The following is a 16,785-nucleotide window of genomic DNA, read 5'->3' as shown; positions in this document are numbered from 1 at the left end:
CAGCAGATCCCTCCCACGCTGCTTAGCGGCTGGCTTCCACCCACCGCCCGTGGAGCCGCCCACATCCAGCCGTTGCCACGGCAACACATCATCATCAGTGACTTGCGCTGGAGGAGGAGGAGGACAGGGAGGGGAGGGGTGGCCGTTTGAACGCCGAGCAGGGCTGCCACTGTGAGCAGAAACCAGCGTGGGTGTTCATGAGCTGAGCTATTCTCCAGAGAAAATCTGTCCACGTGTGTGTGTGTGTGTGTGTGTGTGTGTGTGGGTGCGAGAGAGAGAGAGAGAGAGAGAGAGAGAGAAAAGGGCGTGGGGTGCGAGTGAAGGAGTGGAGGGGGGGATGATGGGAGGTATGTGAAAAGGAACTGCGTCACAGTGACTCATCAGCCAGTTTCACAATGTGTTGATGTGACGCTGATGCAAATGTCCTTAGAGATTCACCCCCCAAAACAAATAAAGACAAGGAGGAGAAGGAGGAGGAGGAGAAGGAGACAGAGACGGAGAAGGAGGAGGAGGAGGAGGAGGAGGAGGAGAAGAAGAAGAAGGAGGAGGAGAAGAAGAAGGAGGAGAAGAAGAAGGAGGAGGAAGAGGAGGAGAAGCAGGAGAAGAAGGAGGAGAAGAAGAAGCAGGAGAAGAAGAAGGAGGAGGAGGAGGAGAAGAAGAAGGAGGAGGAGGAAGAGGAGGAGGAGGAGAAGAAGAAGGAGGAGAAGGAGACGGAGACGGAGAAGGAGGGGGAGGAGAAGGAGGAGGAGGAGGAGGAGAAGAAGAAGAAGAAGCAGGAGAAGAAGAAGGAGGAGGAAGAGGAGGAGAAGCAGGAGAAGAAGGAGGAGGAGGAGAAGGAGACGGAGACGGAGAAGGAGGAGGAGGAGAAGAAGAAGAAGGAGGAGGAGGAGGAGGAGGAGAAGAAGAATGAGGAGGAAGAGGAGGAGGAGGAGGAGAAGAAGCAGGAGAAGAAGAAGGAGGAGAAGGAGGCAAACAGCAGATGGAGGGGAGCTCTTTTAAAGCCTCACTGAGTCTCTCTTCAGGTGCATGTACAGGAAGAAGAGCAGCCTGCAGGCTGTCCTACCTGATATGACTCTGGGACCAGCTGGGCCTCCTGCCTTGCCCAACGGCACTCTGGGAACTGCTAATGGCTGATGGGTGAGGATCAGCAGCTCAGCTGTTAGCTGAACTCCACCAGCTCCTCCCTGCTGATATATAATCAGGCATATAAACATTATAATGTGACTGAGACTGAACCTGTTATTACTGAACTACAAAGACCTTTTCTGCTCCATTAGTGACTCTGACATCGTCTCCATCCGTAAACAAAGACAGGATTCTATCACATAATACAAGACCACAGAACGCACCGCACAATAGAGTTCAAAAAAATAAAGTTTAATGTTCATGTGCTGTATAACAAATAAAATATATTAGTGTTTAAAAAACAGGTGCATAACTGGGTGAAGCCTAATCTATCACTTTACAATAAACAGTGAGGAGAACGTGATCAGTGAGACGGCCGCTCAGACATGCGCTTTTCTCTGAAACATCGTACGACAGTTACATGAAGGGGTCAGTGTTTCAGCCAATCAGGCTGGGAGTTTTCTTTTGTGTGTGTGTGTGTCCCCAAACCACAACGGCTTCACAACCCAAAATTCACTGCAGTGACAGATCACAACCTGAAATCCGGGCGGACAGGAGCACAAACACAGTGCTGCTGCACTCAAGGTGAGACGACAAACATTTCCCACCTGCTGACAGACAAACAGTTACTGAGCACATGACAGAACAATGGTCCAAATTGTATGCAAATTGACTTATTACTTACATAAATATTGCATTGGTGTCATTACGCTGAGTGAGACTAAACTATCTGCAGGGAGTCTGGGGGGGTTTAGACTAAACTGTCGGGACATTACTATCATTTTGGACCAAACAGACGTATTTACACAATGTGGCAAACGCACAAAAACACAGCGAACACTTATTTGTTATGTATCTACCTCTAAACAGCAAAAACACATCTCTGAAATATGCACTGATGGTCATCACAGGTGGATTAAAAACTGTTAAGAGCTAAGGCTAGTCAACATCATCATCAAGTAAAGCATTTATATACCAGACAACTTCACACCTCAATGACACGTAAGTTTTCTTTTTTTGATTTTGCTCTACATACATAAACACTGTATTGACACCAAAAAATCTACAGCACAGTTACACTTGACAAAGGAAAACCCTGGTTGAGAGATTAGGCTAGCACTATTTGTTATCTCGGTACTATTTACAGAGCGCAGGCTGCGGGAGAACAGCAATAAACAGGAATTATGTTTTTCTGCTGTTGTTGAAAAACCACTAACCTGCAATCTTTAATATTTTATTGTCTGCAGTTGAAAGTTTTCATACTGAGTGGATTTTACGACCCATGAGGCCTGCTGGAAAACACACGGGCGTCTTAATTCCTGAAATACTCCCTGTTTGTAGATACATGGTTTTGGTTCAACAGCAGTGTTTTGCTAAATTACAAAGTGAAATGAACCAATTAGCTCGGCCTCCGGCACGCCAGCCAGCCATCCTGCCAAAAGGAATGACAGATGTCCCCTGCTGTTACTCCACAACAGCTCCTATACATCCTCTTCTTAAATTACTTCCCATAAATATACACAAGACAAGAGCGAGGAAGGAGCGATTGAACACACCGCTCCCGTTTTACCAAATGAAGCCAACAAGGAGAAACAGACCTTCGACAGGGCTGAATCCCAACTCAGTCTCCCTACAGTACTTCTACACTTTAGCTTTGAGTTACAGTACAAAAGCAGACAGAGAAGAACGGAGGCTCAGAAAACGACCACGAGCCGCCAGCAGAACTGTGGCTATTGCTAATAATGTGATCTTATCAAAAATGACCGCTGGCTTCTTAACATGTGGAATTCCTTCCAGTTAGGTGACACTTTGTATGACCTCCATTATCATCGTCACATGCTTTTATATAGAGCTCACAGGTTTAGTGCACTAATAATATTAGGGTAATATTTATTTGCATAAAAAAGAGCTGCCAACACATAAACAGCTGTCCAAGTGCTCATGGAAATGTGGTCACTTTTTCTGGATATCTGGTCAAAAAGCAAAATACTGGACTGATTCTAACATCGTGATGAATGGAGGAAATGTTGCGTGACCCGACAGAGGTCTGTGGTAAATTTAATGACAATTCAGCCGATATTTGTGAACACATTTCAGTCAGGAACAAAGTGCAACCACCAGAGAAGAAGAAACTGACACCTGCAACAGGAATATCAGAGCTGCTGTTCATATAAAGCGTCACCAACATTTCTGCTTTTCATCTCTGACTCTACGTTGAGTTAAGACCCGTCCCTGTGCTCACAGCCTTCCAAAGGAAGCAACAAAGGAACATCCAGGCAGAGGTAAAGAGTATGTCATCATCGTACATTAATCAACAGACAAAGACCTGCAGAGCTCTGAGGGGTCTCTCAGCAGGCTCTTTAGGTGCTTTGGCAAATACCTTTAAAACCAAATATAAAATAAAAAAAAGAATAAATGCTATTCATGAGGCAACGTTGGTTGTTAAGGCTCTACTGTGGCTGTGCTTGCTTAGTATCTATTGACGGGTAGTAACTGCATACTGTCAAGTGTGAGTAGAATGAATTGGGCGTGTTATGGGGGAGGGGGAGGCACTATGTGGAGTCTTCGGGCTCTGATTTGATGATCTTCTTCTCTGCGTTGGTGGATGAGCGCTGCGATGTCCCGTTTTCTGAGGATGAAGATACAGGACACTATCGTCAGCAACGAGCTTTATCATTTTCAACCATTTTCCAAAGAGGCTGAAACGTCCCTCCTGGCCTACAGCTGCTGCACCCATCATCGAACACTATGACACCTTTGAAAATCTGGTTTCCAGGCTTCAGTCATGACTTCCTGACCCCTCTTCCTCTCCCTCCACCCCTGCCCCTCGTCTTCCCTGTCTGTCTGCTAACCCTGAGAGTCGCTCCGGCTGCTGACCTGTTGCTGGTGTTTTATTCTCGTCTGTGTTGCTGCTGCTGTTGTTGTTGTTGTTGTTATTGTTGTTGTTGTGATTGTTGTGATGGCGCTTCAGTTCGTTGGCTAGCTGTTTGCCCAACGGGAGGTCGCCTTCCGCCATGTTCTGACTGACCACGCGTAAGTTGATTGGGCGTTCATCTGAAAAGAAGAAGACAAACTTTTTCACTAAAACAAATGCAGCCCAGAACGCTTGTTTTATATGTTATAAAGTGTGTTTGTGTGAGTTCAGCTGCTGATCCCTTGTGTTTGCCTTTTATTCCTTTTGAACAAAGATTTAACTGCCTCTCCTGAGCCACTTCACTTCACACTGACACATTCATCTGCATTTTATCACTGAGACAAACACAACTTTTACACGGTACATAAAACAACTGCTCCGTCTTATTTCTGTAGAAATAGTTAAAAGAGTCATTTCAGCCTTTTAGTTTTACGGTACATTATTATTATTTATGTCTGTCAAAGGAGAACAGAAGGTGATTCCAACATGTAACTTATAATTATTTTCGGTTTATAAAAGATGGAAAAGCGAGAGATGAACGGAGGTCAATGCAGAGGAGAAAATCAGAGGGGAAGAAAGGAAGTGTCAGAGAAAAGGGGGACAGAAGAGGGGGAGGAGAGAGAGAGGTAGAGAACGAGAGAGAGCGAGAGAGAGACGCCCCCCTCTGGGCAACTGGCTGGAGGTAAACAGGCGTGGGCGGGATAATTACAGGTGCATTGTGGCATTTGTGGAAGCAGCGTTATAATGAGCTGTTGGGAGTGGGTGAGGGAGGGAAGGATAAAAATGAGACGAGGCCTGGAGGAGAAGTAAGATCCTGAATAATGATGTGCCGCGTTTTTCCCTCTTTTCCTCGACACCCCCCACCGAAAAAGTGACAGCTGCCACGGCTGAGCGCGGAAAGGCCGCAGCTATCGGAGACAACCAAAAGCACGCCAAGTCAAATTATCCTCAGATTCAGTTTAAAGACCTGAAGCAGCGAGCTGGATCACAGAGCAGACAGCAGCACGTCAGTGAGCTGCAGCTTCCTCACCTTGGCCGTCTCTGCCGGCGTCGGCAGCTGCGGCGGCCGCGGCCCCGTTAGTGTTCTGGGCGTCGTTGAGGTACTTCAGGGCGGCGGGAGGGATCCTCCAGTCCAGAGCCTGGAGTCGCTCCTGAACGGCGGCGTCCTGCAGGATCTCCATCTGCCTCGCCAGCAGACGCTCCAGCTGCATCTGATGGATACAAACAACATGAGCTCAGAGTCGTCGTGTGAGTCAAACATCGCAACACAAAGAGAACTGCTGACAGCAGATATTTAGATTCAAACTGTTCACGATGCAAACACCAAAGATGTTCTAATCGTTTTTCCACAACAACTAGCATTAGAGCTACGACAACACACGTTAAAACAACTGAATCCGTGCACATTAACATGGAGGACCAGTCCACATGCAAACAGCAGTGATGTCATCAGCTCATTGTCAGCCGGCACATCACTGTCAGCTCAAATTATTATGGGATGCTCTGATGGACGCCATGAAATCTCTTCTTGCTCTGAAAGGGGAATTGCATCAAAATGACAAGTGCAGCCGCACAAACACACACAAACAGGACACATGTTGAGTAAGTGAAGGGCAGTATGGAGGTGTTCTTCGGGTAATGACTGATCATAACGCTCTCCTCCTACACTCCCACTCTAATTAGGACCAAGCCACAGCAGCAGCAAGGAAACCAGTAAAGAGCGTTACTGGGATCAACCTGGAGCTGCTGGAGGGAAACCAAAGGAGACAAACAAGTTCACGTCTTTAAGATGATTTGTCCGTCAATATTTAAGGTCGCATTTTCAGGATTAGAAACATAATTTCAATGAGGTTTCGTAAAAGAAACACTTTTTAAATCTGCAGTATTTCAGATTTATTTTGATCTCCACCCAGCTGACTCAGAGAAAACAGCTAGACTCTGCAGTGTTTGAATACAAAGGACAAACACAGATGAAGCAGATATTCATTTGAGTGAGAATGTTTTTGTCATTTTCACCTGAAAAAATGTGAAAAATGAAGATGTAATTTTTGGAGATGGAGTCATTATGAACTGATCTGCTCGGCTCACCTGCAGATTTCGCCCCACAGTTTCCTCTCCTTTCAACTTGGCGCAGGCCAACTGCTCCCTCAGCATCTCCTGCCTCATGTGAATGGCCTGCAGCGCCTCCTGGATGTCGAAGAAGTTCTCCTGGGGAGGGACGGTCACCGTCAGTATGAAGTTCACCTCCTGAGCATCATTTATGTGAATACTGATGCACTGGCTTCGGTGACTTTTATTTTGAAAAAAAGAGACCCAAACAAAAAATCCTGGTACGACCATAAAAACATTACGACTAATCCTGCTCATGAAAAATTAAACTATTATGTGAAGAATAATGTGAGATCGGGGACGTATTATGATGTTATTGCTCGTCAGGAAGCTCCCACCCCCCCTTTAGGAGCTCAGAGCCGGGTTAGTGAGCAGGTGTCTTCCTCCCTGCAGTTCACCGCCGCCACATGTTTCCCATCACTGGCTCTACGAACTGAGAGGAGCCTTTCAGAGCTGGAGGACGGCTCAGAGACACAGCTTTGTCCTCACATGTCAGGACCCGGATTAAAGCGCCAGAATAAGCTTTGTGTGTTAGTAAGCAACAGAATGGAAGGAGGTCAGAGGTCAGGCAGCAAAGATGTTCATCTGTGAAGTGTGAGTGAAACCATGAATGTCTCACCTCTGTCTTTATCCTCTTTGGGGACGGCTCGTCTCTGTCGCCACAGCGAGACCTGCAGAGACACAGCAGGTCAGTTCATGTGCAGCTTCAGCACGGTCACGTTAACAGCTGGGGGAGCGCTGACGGCTGCTCTTACTTGCTGGTGCGGTAGGTGTATTTGTAGGTGACCTCTCTGGAAATCTGCCGTGCGAGTCCGAAGAGCTCGTCTCGACGTGTCAGCAGGGCCATGTCCCTCATACAGAGCTGAGCCGCCGCCTCGTTCACCGTCAGCTGCTCGTCGCACAAACACACAATCAGGTCACACATAAAGGCTCAAACCTCAAGAATCCAGCAGGACAGTTTGACTCCTCAGGATGTACCGACCTCGTGCAGCGTCAGGTGTTTGCCGTCCCTCCTCTTGGAGTCAAAGCGTCCATAGATGGCGCTGTATTTACGGATCTCCTCCTCCCTCCGCGGGTCGTCGTCACTCATTTCAAAGATGTGTCCGATCATCTTTGCCAGCTTCTTGTTGTTCTTCAGCTGCTCTTTAACCTCAGCCAGATCAGTCTTAGGAAGTCCAGGCGCCATCCTGTCCACGCACTCCAGGACCGACTGGACGGCCACGGCGTCCAGAGCCTCCAGAGCGTCTCTGGGTGAGGACGGGGAGCCGAGGTCCGAAGGCGACAGGCTGTGCTCGCTGTCGTTGCTGTGGCCGGACCAGAATCGAACCTCGCTGCTGCCCTGCAGGGGCGACCCGGCCGACACTTTGTCCCGCGCCACATCCAGCTTCCCCGGATCGGAGCAGGCGGCGGCGATGGCTTTGGGCATCTTGACGCTGGCGGTGTTGGCTCGGTCCTGAGCGCTGAGCAGCGTGGGCGAGCCCTCGGGCAGCTTGTAGACGGGGATGCTGCAGACGGGCAGCGAGGTGAGCGGCTGGTTGAAGATGGCCGGGTTGGTGACCCAGTCCCGCAGCGCCTTCTGCAGGCGGCGCACGTGCAGCGGCTTGCTGGCCATCCCGACGAGGGCCATGATCTCCAGGAACTCCTCCTCGCCGGCCTCGCACAGCTGCTGCACGTCGTCGCCGCCCTGCTGGATGAAGGCCTCGTAGTAGTAGAGCAGGTTCGCTCGCTGCAGGATCCTGTAGAGCTGCAGCTCACCCAGGGTTCTCGGCAACACCGCCGCCATACCTGAGGGACAACACAACGTTAGTGGCACGTCGTGTGCGATTCTGCGCGAAGATGGATAATTCCCAGCTAAATTTAGATGGAATGTTTGAAACCTGCTCTCTTCTTGTTACACCTGATTCTGCACACAACATGCATCACATTTGTACTGTACAGACTATTCCTGGCTGCGGCAGGCTTCGAGGTTATCAGGCCTCAACAGGTGCGTGAAAAGGTTCAATTTGGCGACTGGAGGGTCGAATTCTCCGCCACTACAAGATCTGAACATTTTTAGCTTGCATGGCTCTGGCAGGAGGTTTGTTCAGTGAAGGGAAACATTTTCATGGAACAAACAGAGAAGATGAATTCAGTCCTACAACTACAACTGACGCTTTAAGGTCAGATTCTGCTCCAATACACAACCTTCACTTTGTTTTCTGTAGAACTCTATGAATAAACTTTCACTGCCGGAGATTTTTGTCTGTTTGCTTCTCTGACAGCCTGTCAGATTGCTATTTATCTTCGAAAGCGACGCCGTCACTCATTCACAGCTGTTACAAAGCAGAGAAACAGTCAAATCTGTGCCAAACTCTTGTCACCCGCCACCTTGAACTAGGAGAGAGAAACAGTGGAGCTTTGAAAGAGGCTTGTTTCTGACTATTCCTGTGTGCATGTGAGGCCCTGCGGAAGCCCAGCTAACAGAGGAGTGGCAGTCAGCAGGCCTGGGTTGCTGGGAGGACCACATGCCTCTCTCCACCCCTGCAGGATGTGTAGGTGGCGGGCTCGCCTCGCCCAGAATAGGCCCAGAGAGTCTCAGCCCAGGGAGCCAGGCAGGCCTCGGCTCAAACAGACAGACTAAATCCACCAGCCTGCGCCATCTACACCTTCAGGGTCAAACGCTGTGGCTGCTCACCGAGTCCTTATCTCCCCTTTAACTTCACCGGAGCTTAAACAGAGCTTAGAAAGAAAAGCTCAAATACCACGTTCATCCACAAGAAGGTGAAAAGGAGCAGCCAAAGCCAGTCAGAAATAAAAGTATCAGCTGTTTCAGTCAACAACTTATTTATTGTCTCGTTTGGATGAGAGTTATTCAAGTCTGAGCGTCTCCTGGTGGACTGAGCGCTTCGATTCTTCCCCTGAATAATACAGATTTAGAATCCGAGGCCACATGGAGGTCTACCTTTAGACCATCTGGACCTGTGAAATAATGTCAGCAGGAAGGAAGTTCATGAGCAGCACGATCCGTCAAATAGCACCAAAACATCCACCTCATGGAAAGAGTTCAAGACTTCCATCTGCTGAAGCTCAGACGGAAATCGTGGGACTAAAACTATCAGAGATTATTGAACAGGAAATGGATTCAAACATCAGGCCGCTTATTGACAAGCCTCAGCAGTAACTGTGTCAATGTAAAAATCCACAGGCGTCAAAACACACCGCTCTCAGGATTTAGTCCATCCGCTCCAGCAAACCCACCAATCAGAGCGAGACCGGACGGACGGACCAATCAGAAGATGAGAAACTCAAAGGTGTTTGTGCAGCATCGAGGCCCAGAGAGGATAATTAGTGAGTATATTTGGAGCTTCAACGTGGCTTTTAAAATACACAGACCTCAACAACATCAGATCCACGTCGACTTTGACTTCAAGTTGAACTGGATGCTCAGAGTTCCAGAGACATTTTAACATGCTGACTACGTTTATCTGCAGCTCCGGAAGGTCAGTTCTTCATGTGACCTGCTGGATTTGAGCGTGTGGCTGAAAAGAGCCGCAGAAGAAGGAAAAGCTGCAAAATGTTAGCACTTTCATTTCCGCCTGCAGGTTCTGGAGCTCCAGTCACGATCCGCCTCATAAGCTCAGGTTTGGAAGTTCGACTTTGGGAACGCCTTAATCTGAAGACGCTCTCCGGGTCGTGAACCTGAAGCGGCGGCTTCGTAAAGTTGGAAAAACTGGTTGGTCAGTTCTGAGAAAGTTTCTGATCTGACTCTGTCACACTCATTTTGTGCAGCCAGATCACAAAGGTCCAGGGTCTAACTGCCACACTGAGCCTTCGACACAGCTCTGAGGCTTCAACAACGCCGGACCTCCAACCTGAGAGGAGAGTGCAGATGTTTTTGTTTTTCAGCACATAAATGAAAATATTCAGGACGTCACATGTTTTGGAAAAGAAGTCTGTGAAGAGAATGAAATAATCTGCTGGCTGCAGCTCAGTGATCCAGAGAAGAAAACAGGCCTGCCATCTCAGCGCTGTGTGTGGAAAATGAATGGCAGCCTCTAATTGAAGTCCTGCTTCACAAAGCCAGTTTAGCGAGTTTGGCTTTTGACCTAGAGAAGTAAGGCGTGCACTGGCACAATGACACACACATGGACACACACACGGACACAAACACGGTGCGTAGTTTTCCACTGTACAGTTATCAGCACAAGCATTTCTGTCTGATTCACAAGAAATTTCCCAGTTTCTCAATGTTGCTGTCATCATGCCTGAGTGTGTGAAGTCCACGGTGGGGTGATATCCCATAATATTCACTGATCGACAGCGTGCTGGATGTTTGTGGATCAGCAGCAGGTCAGATGTGAGCGCAGTGTCTCCTACCTGGTGAGTTTTTGGCCCCCTCTGGTCCGCCCTGGTCCGGTTCCTCCTCCTCCTCCTCCTGCTGCTGCTTCTCCTTCTTCTCCTTTCTGTTTCCTTCTCACTGTGTGTCAGTTTGTGTAGAGCGGAAAGAAAAGATCCGTCAGCGTGTAAAATTCTAAATCTCCAGGTGGAGGAACAGTGTCGTCTGGTGAGACGGAGGTGTCTCCTGTCCTCACCTCTCTGTCTCTGTCTGTCTCTGTCTGTCTCCTGGAAACTTTTCCTCTCTGCTGCCTGAAGAGACGCGGCTGCAGCGCAGTGTCCTTCTGTGTCTTCGTCCTGTGTGTGCGTCTGCTGAGTGTGTGTCTGTGCGTGAGTGAGTGTGTGTGAGCGTCTCAGTCCTCTCCCAGTGTGTCTCCACTCCCCTGCATTATTCACCGCCGTCAGCACACGCAGACAGACACACGCACTTCCGCCTGGATCAACAAAATAAAAGCACAGCTGTGGAGAAAGTTGAGTTCACGCTTGAGTGAAGTTGACGAGCTGAACTGGAGACAGCAGACGGAGAAAAACAAGCACCGCAGACATTTCTACTCATTCATTTATGTTTGTCTGACATTCATTCCACTGAAGTCTGCTGCAGTGTATCTGCTTTATTTAATGAATTTCTAATACGTTCAACGTCCTAACGTGCACAAAGCCGTCAGATTTGGCTCATTTTCTTTTCCTGGATTTATTGTGGCCGTCTTTAATTCACAGTCTGTTCTGTTGTTTTTTTATGCTTTTATTTTGTCCACACTTCCGCTCTGCTGGTTCTGCAGCTCTTGCAGCTTGACAGCAGCAGAGTAAAGTGGGATATTCCTCTCTCTGTCTCTGCTGCTCTCTCTCTCTCTCTCTCGCCCACGCTGCTCCCTGCGTGACGCAAATCCGTGCGTGGGCGGACACACGGGGCGTGGGAGGCTTTCTGCACGGAATACCAAACAGAGGCAGGTTGAACACCCACAGAGGCTCAGACAGCAGCTCCGCTCTGCTCACTTATTAGGATTCTGGATCTGAGCTCACTGTTTGATTATCGGAAAGAAACCAACAAACTGACACTGATCAGGGAGTTTCTGCAGCACGCTGCAGCCTTCAAACTTATTTCAGAAAAACTGTTTCAGACTGGGCAGGTACACACAGTCCTACTGTCTCACTTTCCTTTTCTGTCCTGATGTGATGTTTTAGTTTTTAAAGTGGAGCCTGATGAGGATCAAACAAACACCACATCCTCCTGACATTTGTGGAGAATGATCTCGACAGAACTTTTGTTGAAGTAGCTGCAGTGGAATTCTATTTATTGATGTTCTACATATAACCATCATCCATTTTCTCTGATGTCCTAAATTACATCTGCAGGAATTAAACGGATAAAGTTTATCAGCTTGAACATGAAATGTTTTACATAGCACATTTATACACAGTGTCATCTAAATGTGTATTTTTTGAGAATGTGCACAGAAACTACACTTTGCGTGAGTGTGTTAGTTTGAAGTGGCATAAAAGAAGTACCTTTCAAAATAAAAACATTCCCAACAGCCACTAAATCATTTTCATTTTGTGTGTCCGCATCAGACTGCGACTGCGACACTTCAGTGTGTGGTCGTTGTGACTGACTGATATCTGCACACGGAGATGTTGTGGTCTTGTGTGAGTGTGCTAAGTTGTGCGTCAGTGAAACGGGCCTGCATGCAAATAGTGCACTCAGATTTCACAATTCTACAAGGTGCCGAGATGTGACAGGGCATGCAAATGGTTTCCAGCTCAGGGAAGTTGGCGGCAGGAAGCGTTCTGAGTGTTTGTGCCCCCAGAAAGAGAGAGAGATGATGTCTGGACTCAGTCAGTGTCACTTTCTCTGTATTAGAGTGGCTGAGCTGATGAACGCAGTCGGCATCAGAAGTTCTACTGCAGCTGACAGCAGTCCAACAAACAGTTACAACTAAAACTAATCGTCATAAAGAACTGATCCTGCTGATTTTAAAACTGTGAATCATTAACTTCTGTTCTCTGTGTGACATCTCCCTCTGGGTGAGCTGGAGCCCAGAAAAGTGAGCAGAGAGCTTGTAAACGTATCTGTCCTGGCACGCTGCAGAGCGACGCCCTCAGCACTTGTCGGGCCACCGGCAGCTCCAATCAAATCTCCACAGGATCGCTTTGACTCTGATTCCCCATCAATGAGTTATTTTGGGGAATTAGGCCAGCCACCACCAGAGCTGCACCCCGGGGACCGAACCAGAACGGCTTCTGTCAACCCTGCACCCCCGCCGTCATCCACCTCCACTGCCTTCACGCCCCGAACACAGCGGCAATAAAATAAAATAAAGCAAGTGCAATTTACACTGAGCGCTGCAGCTCCTTTTATGTGTCTTCAAAAACCCAAATGATGAGAAAACTAGTATTTGTAGTGTGTGTGTGTGTTTGGAGGTGGATGGGGTGGAACTCCTTGCTTTTCAGATCCTCTAATTAATTTCAGAAGGAAGCTAAAACAAATATCAAAGCAGCACTGCAGCTTGTGCTGAAGTCCATCAGGGATAAAACGCTGATACAAACACACAGGGCAGCTGAGCATTAAGGGGTTAATTAAAGGCTCCACTGAGGACTGTCGGCTGCTGCAGAAGTTCATGTCTGAGGCTGAAAGCTCCGGAGTGAGCTGATAAGTGAAGCGTGAGGTTTTTGAACGTTCATGCAAATGTTTATGATGTATTTTCCAAACGCACACATGGAGCAGGTAGGCAGGTAGGATTCCAGTCCGCCCACCTTCAGCGTCTAAATGCACGTCTGCCGGCCGTGTGTGTGTGTGTGTGTGTGTGTGTTATTATGCAGATATGACCTTCTGAAGTGTTCCCATGGATCAGCCTCCGAGCAGACGGGGATCAAATCAAGCCCTGAAAGAAACAGGGAGGAGAGGAACTATCAGCTCCGTATCTGTTTTGACCCCCTCACACACACACACACACACACACACACACACACACACCAACAAGAAGAACCAACCTGCAGCACACTGAAATGAGAGTGCCGGCAGGAAATGGGATGTCCGCCCACGCTGATGTAGGTCGACACCCAGGCTGCCTGTTCCCACAAGTCCCAGTTTTCCCAGTTTGAATTTGATACCGCGGCTGTTTCTGAACGCCGTCTTTAGAGGGGGGAGTCCATTTAAATGATCGTTTCAACAGACGGTCAAAGTTCATCTATCATTTGTCTCCTTCGGGACGTCCAGGCTCCGTCTGGACTAGAAACTGTGTTCCTCTCAGACGAGCCAAAATAAAACGGACTCTGATGTCATGTCCTCATGTCAGCTGTAAATTATACCAGTTTAACTAACATTTAGATACTGTTACAGTGAAAGGGTTAATTGTGGGTGTGGCCTCGTTGATTGACAGGTGACTGAGTGAATGCTTACCACAGACTGGTGGGTGCCCGTCCGAATCAGTTTGGGATGAACTCCAAGTTAGGGGGCGGAGTCAGGCTCTGCCAAGATGGTGCCGGCTCACTCAGAATCAGGAACCTGGTGGTGACATCACAAAGGTTACTCCATCGTTAGGTGACAGTGATGAACGTCTAACTTCGTCACTTCTGAAATAGAGATTCTGAATCGTTTCCACGAAGCAAAAATCTGCTCTGATGCTTTAAAACCTGTGGAGATGAAGAGACGACTGCAGCAATCTGCTTTCATGTCGTCCTGTCAATCATTCCTGAAGAGTGGGCGTCACTTTTTATTTATTTATTGACCCCCCCCCCCCCCCCTCCCTGAGACCTACAAACGCTGGATGTGTCTCATTTGGCGAGCAGCCTCTTCACATTTCACTTTTCAGGAGACGCCTGTTCGTTTCATTTCTGCCTCGCTCTCTCTATTTTCCTTCTCCTTCTTCTCCTTTTCTTTTTCCCTACAACTTTTTTTTCTCCCTTCACCCCCCCCGGAGTAGAAACACATTTCAATGACACGCCCACGCCTGGGCCTGTCAGCCCCTCGCCCTGTCAGAGCGCCCACGCTGCTCTGCTCCCCCCCCCGTCTCCTCCTTTCCCTTCCCACCAACCCACATCCTCAACACTTTGCGCTCTAAAAAAGCAGCTCTTTTCATCCAAGTTCCTCTTTTGGAGGAGAAAAAAAAAAGAGGAGGAACAACAGAGCAGCATGATTCAGTCTCCAGGCGGTGGTAGTGCTTGTCATGGAGTGTCCCTTTTCATTTGGAGGGAATTTGGGTTACAGCACGACTGCGACGCCAAAAGATTTCAATAATAATGAGAAAAAACGCTCCTTTGGTGTGGAGTTTGGTGCCTTGTGTTGTCGACTCCACCCAGTGTTGTGTTGCCGTTATGGGTGGCAGACACATTTTAGTCGGGTGTGGATGTGACAAAAATGGATGTCAAATCAGAAAATCTGGGCAGAAAGTAGTTAAAGTGGCTGAGCAGGTTTTCTTTCTATGAAAGCACAACATATTTTTTAAAGTTACAACAGCGCACAAGGTCACAGCTCGTGTGTGTCGGGAGAATTTGTGTGCGTGTTTGCAGGATTGAAGCTGCTGTGTGTTTGCACAAGCTCTCTGGTTAGTCTTACTTTGTGTCTGTTGAGAAAGTGTGGGATGTATGAGCGGCTTATGTCTGACTGAACACGTGTGTCTGCGTGGGTGGGGAGTGTGTATAGGGGCGATGTGTGTGTGTGTGTGTGTCTTTGCAGACATTACACTTGTGTGGGCGTTTTGGGCAAGGATGTGTGTGGGCGTCGAGTGTGTGGGCGGAGGTTATGTGACATACAGATAGAGACTGCAGTGTTCCTGCAGTGTGTTTGTGTGTGAAACTTTGCTGCAGTCTGGACTGCAGAAGCAGCTATAGGGGCCCGACTGCCTGCAAATCTGCTGCCTTCCTGTTCAAGTCACCTCCACGGCGAGGAAACTGTGTCACATGTCACGGCGCAGAGATGGACACATTCTGGTCAGGAGGAGGAAGCATGTGTTCCCTTTGTGACTGTGTCCCCCAGTCAGCTTCAGGTTTTCAGCTGCTGCGCCGGTGAAAGTGCAGCGGCCTCAGACGATCCGTGTTGTGTGTAGTTTGGCACCACATTCATGTCCAGACTTTTATCCAAATCGTAATTAGGAGCTGAGAAATGATTGTCTTAGCACCAAATAGCTGAATGATTCTTCAGCTCCTGTGAGGCTTTGAGCCAGGAGACAGTCCACGCTGTAGAAAATGATTGAATTAGTCAGGATGTCGAATATTGTTCTGCGCTCTTTAGCCTTAAAAACTCCCAACTGGCCGAAAAGATCAAGTGACCAAATTAAAAACCTAATCAGGGACCCAAGTGAAATATTTAACACGCTGACTGATCTCAATCTTTCCAACATGTAAATCTGCACCTTTGATGAAAAGCCTCGAACCTCTGACGCTGTGCTGTGACTCATCCTCCCCTGAGGTGAGGCCGTCCTGGAGTTAAAGGTTAAATAATGACACTTCAGTTCCTGCTTGCTAATCAAACACGAACAATCTTAAACGAATTCCTTCATTAGTAACCTGTCAGCTGGTTTTCATGGCCTCATCCTCAGGTTCTGTTGCTAAGCGACACCTGCCAACAGCACGTCAGGAGGAACTCTTTCCTGCACTCAGAAACTTTCCCCAGTTCCTGGACACAGTGAAGAACCTGGTTGTTACATCTGTGACCTGGATCGGCTTCATGAAGCCCGTCTGAGGTGTGAAAATGGGTCAGACGTCATTGACATGGTGGAGTTTTTACTGGTGTGATGATGTGAAGTGTTGCAGCTTTAAAGGCTGAGTGGGAAGCCCTGCAGCTCCCTGCTGACAGGCCGTGGGCTGACGTGGAGGGGATTTGCCCGTTATGGCCACATATGGGCCTCAGCGACCCTCGCCGCCCACGGCATCCTCACCCTGAGAGCGCTGCTGACGTCTGACATGCCTGCTATCTCCAGGCGGAGGCCGAGGCACCCTCCGCCACGACCACACACTGCAGTCAGAGACACCATCCGGCCTTAATGTGGTGTGGCAAAAACACCTCAGCCCAGAGCTGATCTGAGCTCTGATTAATCCGCTCTGTGCATTCATTTGAGGCTTCTGGAGAAAGGTCGGGACTCTATCAGATCGCCTTCGAGCCTCGCAGGCTGATGTGTGACAAAAGATAAACACTCCCTCGCACGAGGGGAAGTAGAAGAAGAAGAAAGAGGGGTAGAAATGATGAAACAATGCAGCTACAAGGGTGTGAGCAAAGTTGATGCAGGCTTTGAAGTGAAGCCACACATTTTGCATGATTATTGCTGTTA

General features: G+C 48.4%; 1 protein-coding gene across 1 annotated transcript; it reads right to left on the bottom strand.

Annotated features, from left to right (window-relative positions):
- Positions 1 to 1,356: 1,356 nt before the first annotated feature.
- On the bottom strand, positions 1,357 to 13,251 carry nab1b (NGFI-A binding protein 1b (EGR1 binding protein 1)). The gene is made up of 9 exons (XM_029515358.1): positions 10,720 to 13,251; positions 10,505 to 10,604; positions 7,131 to 7,933; positions 6,904 to 7,037; positions 6,768 to 6,819; positions 6,128 to 6,247; positions 5,070 to 5,250; positions 4,003 to 4,179; positions 1,357 to 3,754 (listed from the first exon to the last, which is right to left on the bottom strand). The coding sequence occupies exons 3-9, from the start codon at positions 7,929 to 7,931 to the stop codon at positions 3,678 to 3,680; spliced, it is 1,542 nt and encodes a 513-aa protein (XP_029371218.1). The 5' UTR covers positions 7,932 to 7,933; positions 10,505 to 10,604; positions 10,720 to 13,251; the 3' UTR covers positions 1,357 to 3,677.
- Positions 13,252 to 16,785: the final 3,534 nt, after the last annotated feature.

This window comes from Echeneis naucrates, chromosome 2 (genome assembly GCF_900963305.1).
Source record: "Echeneis naucrates chromosome 2, fEcheNa1.1, whole genome shotgun sequence".
In the NCBI taxonomy this organism is placed as follows: domain Eukaryota; kingdom Metazoa; phylum Chordata; class Actinopteri; order Carangiformes; family Echeneidae; genus Echeneis; species Echeneis naucrates.
Note: the sequence above shows the minus strand (reverse complement) of the source record. Positions and strands in the feature narration are given on the sequence as shown.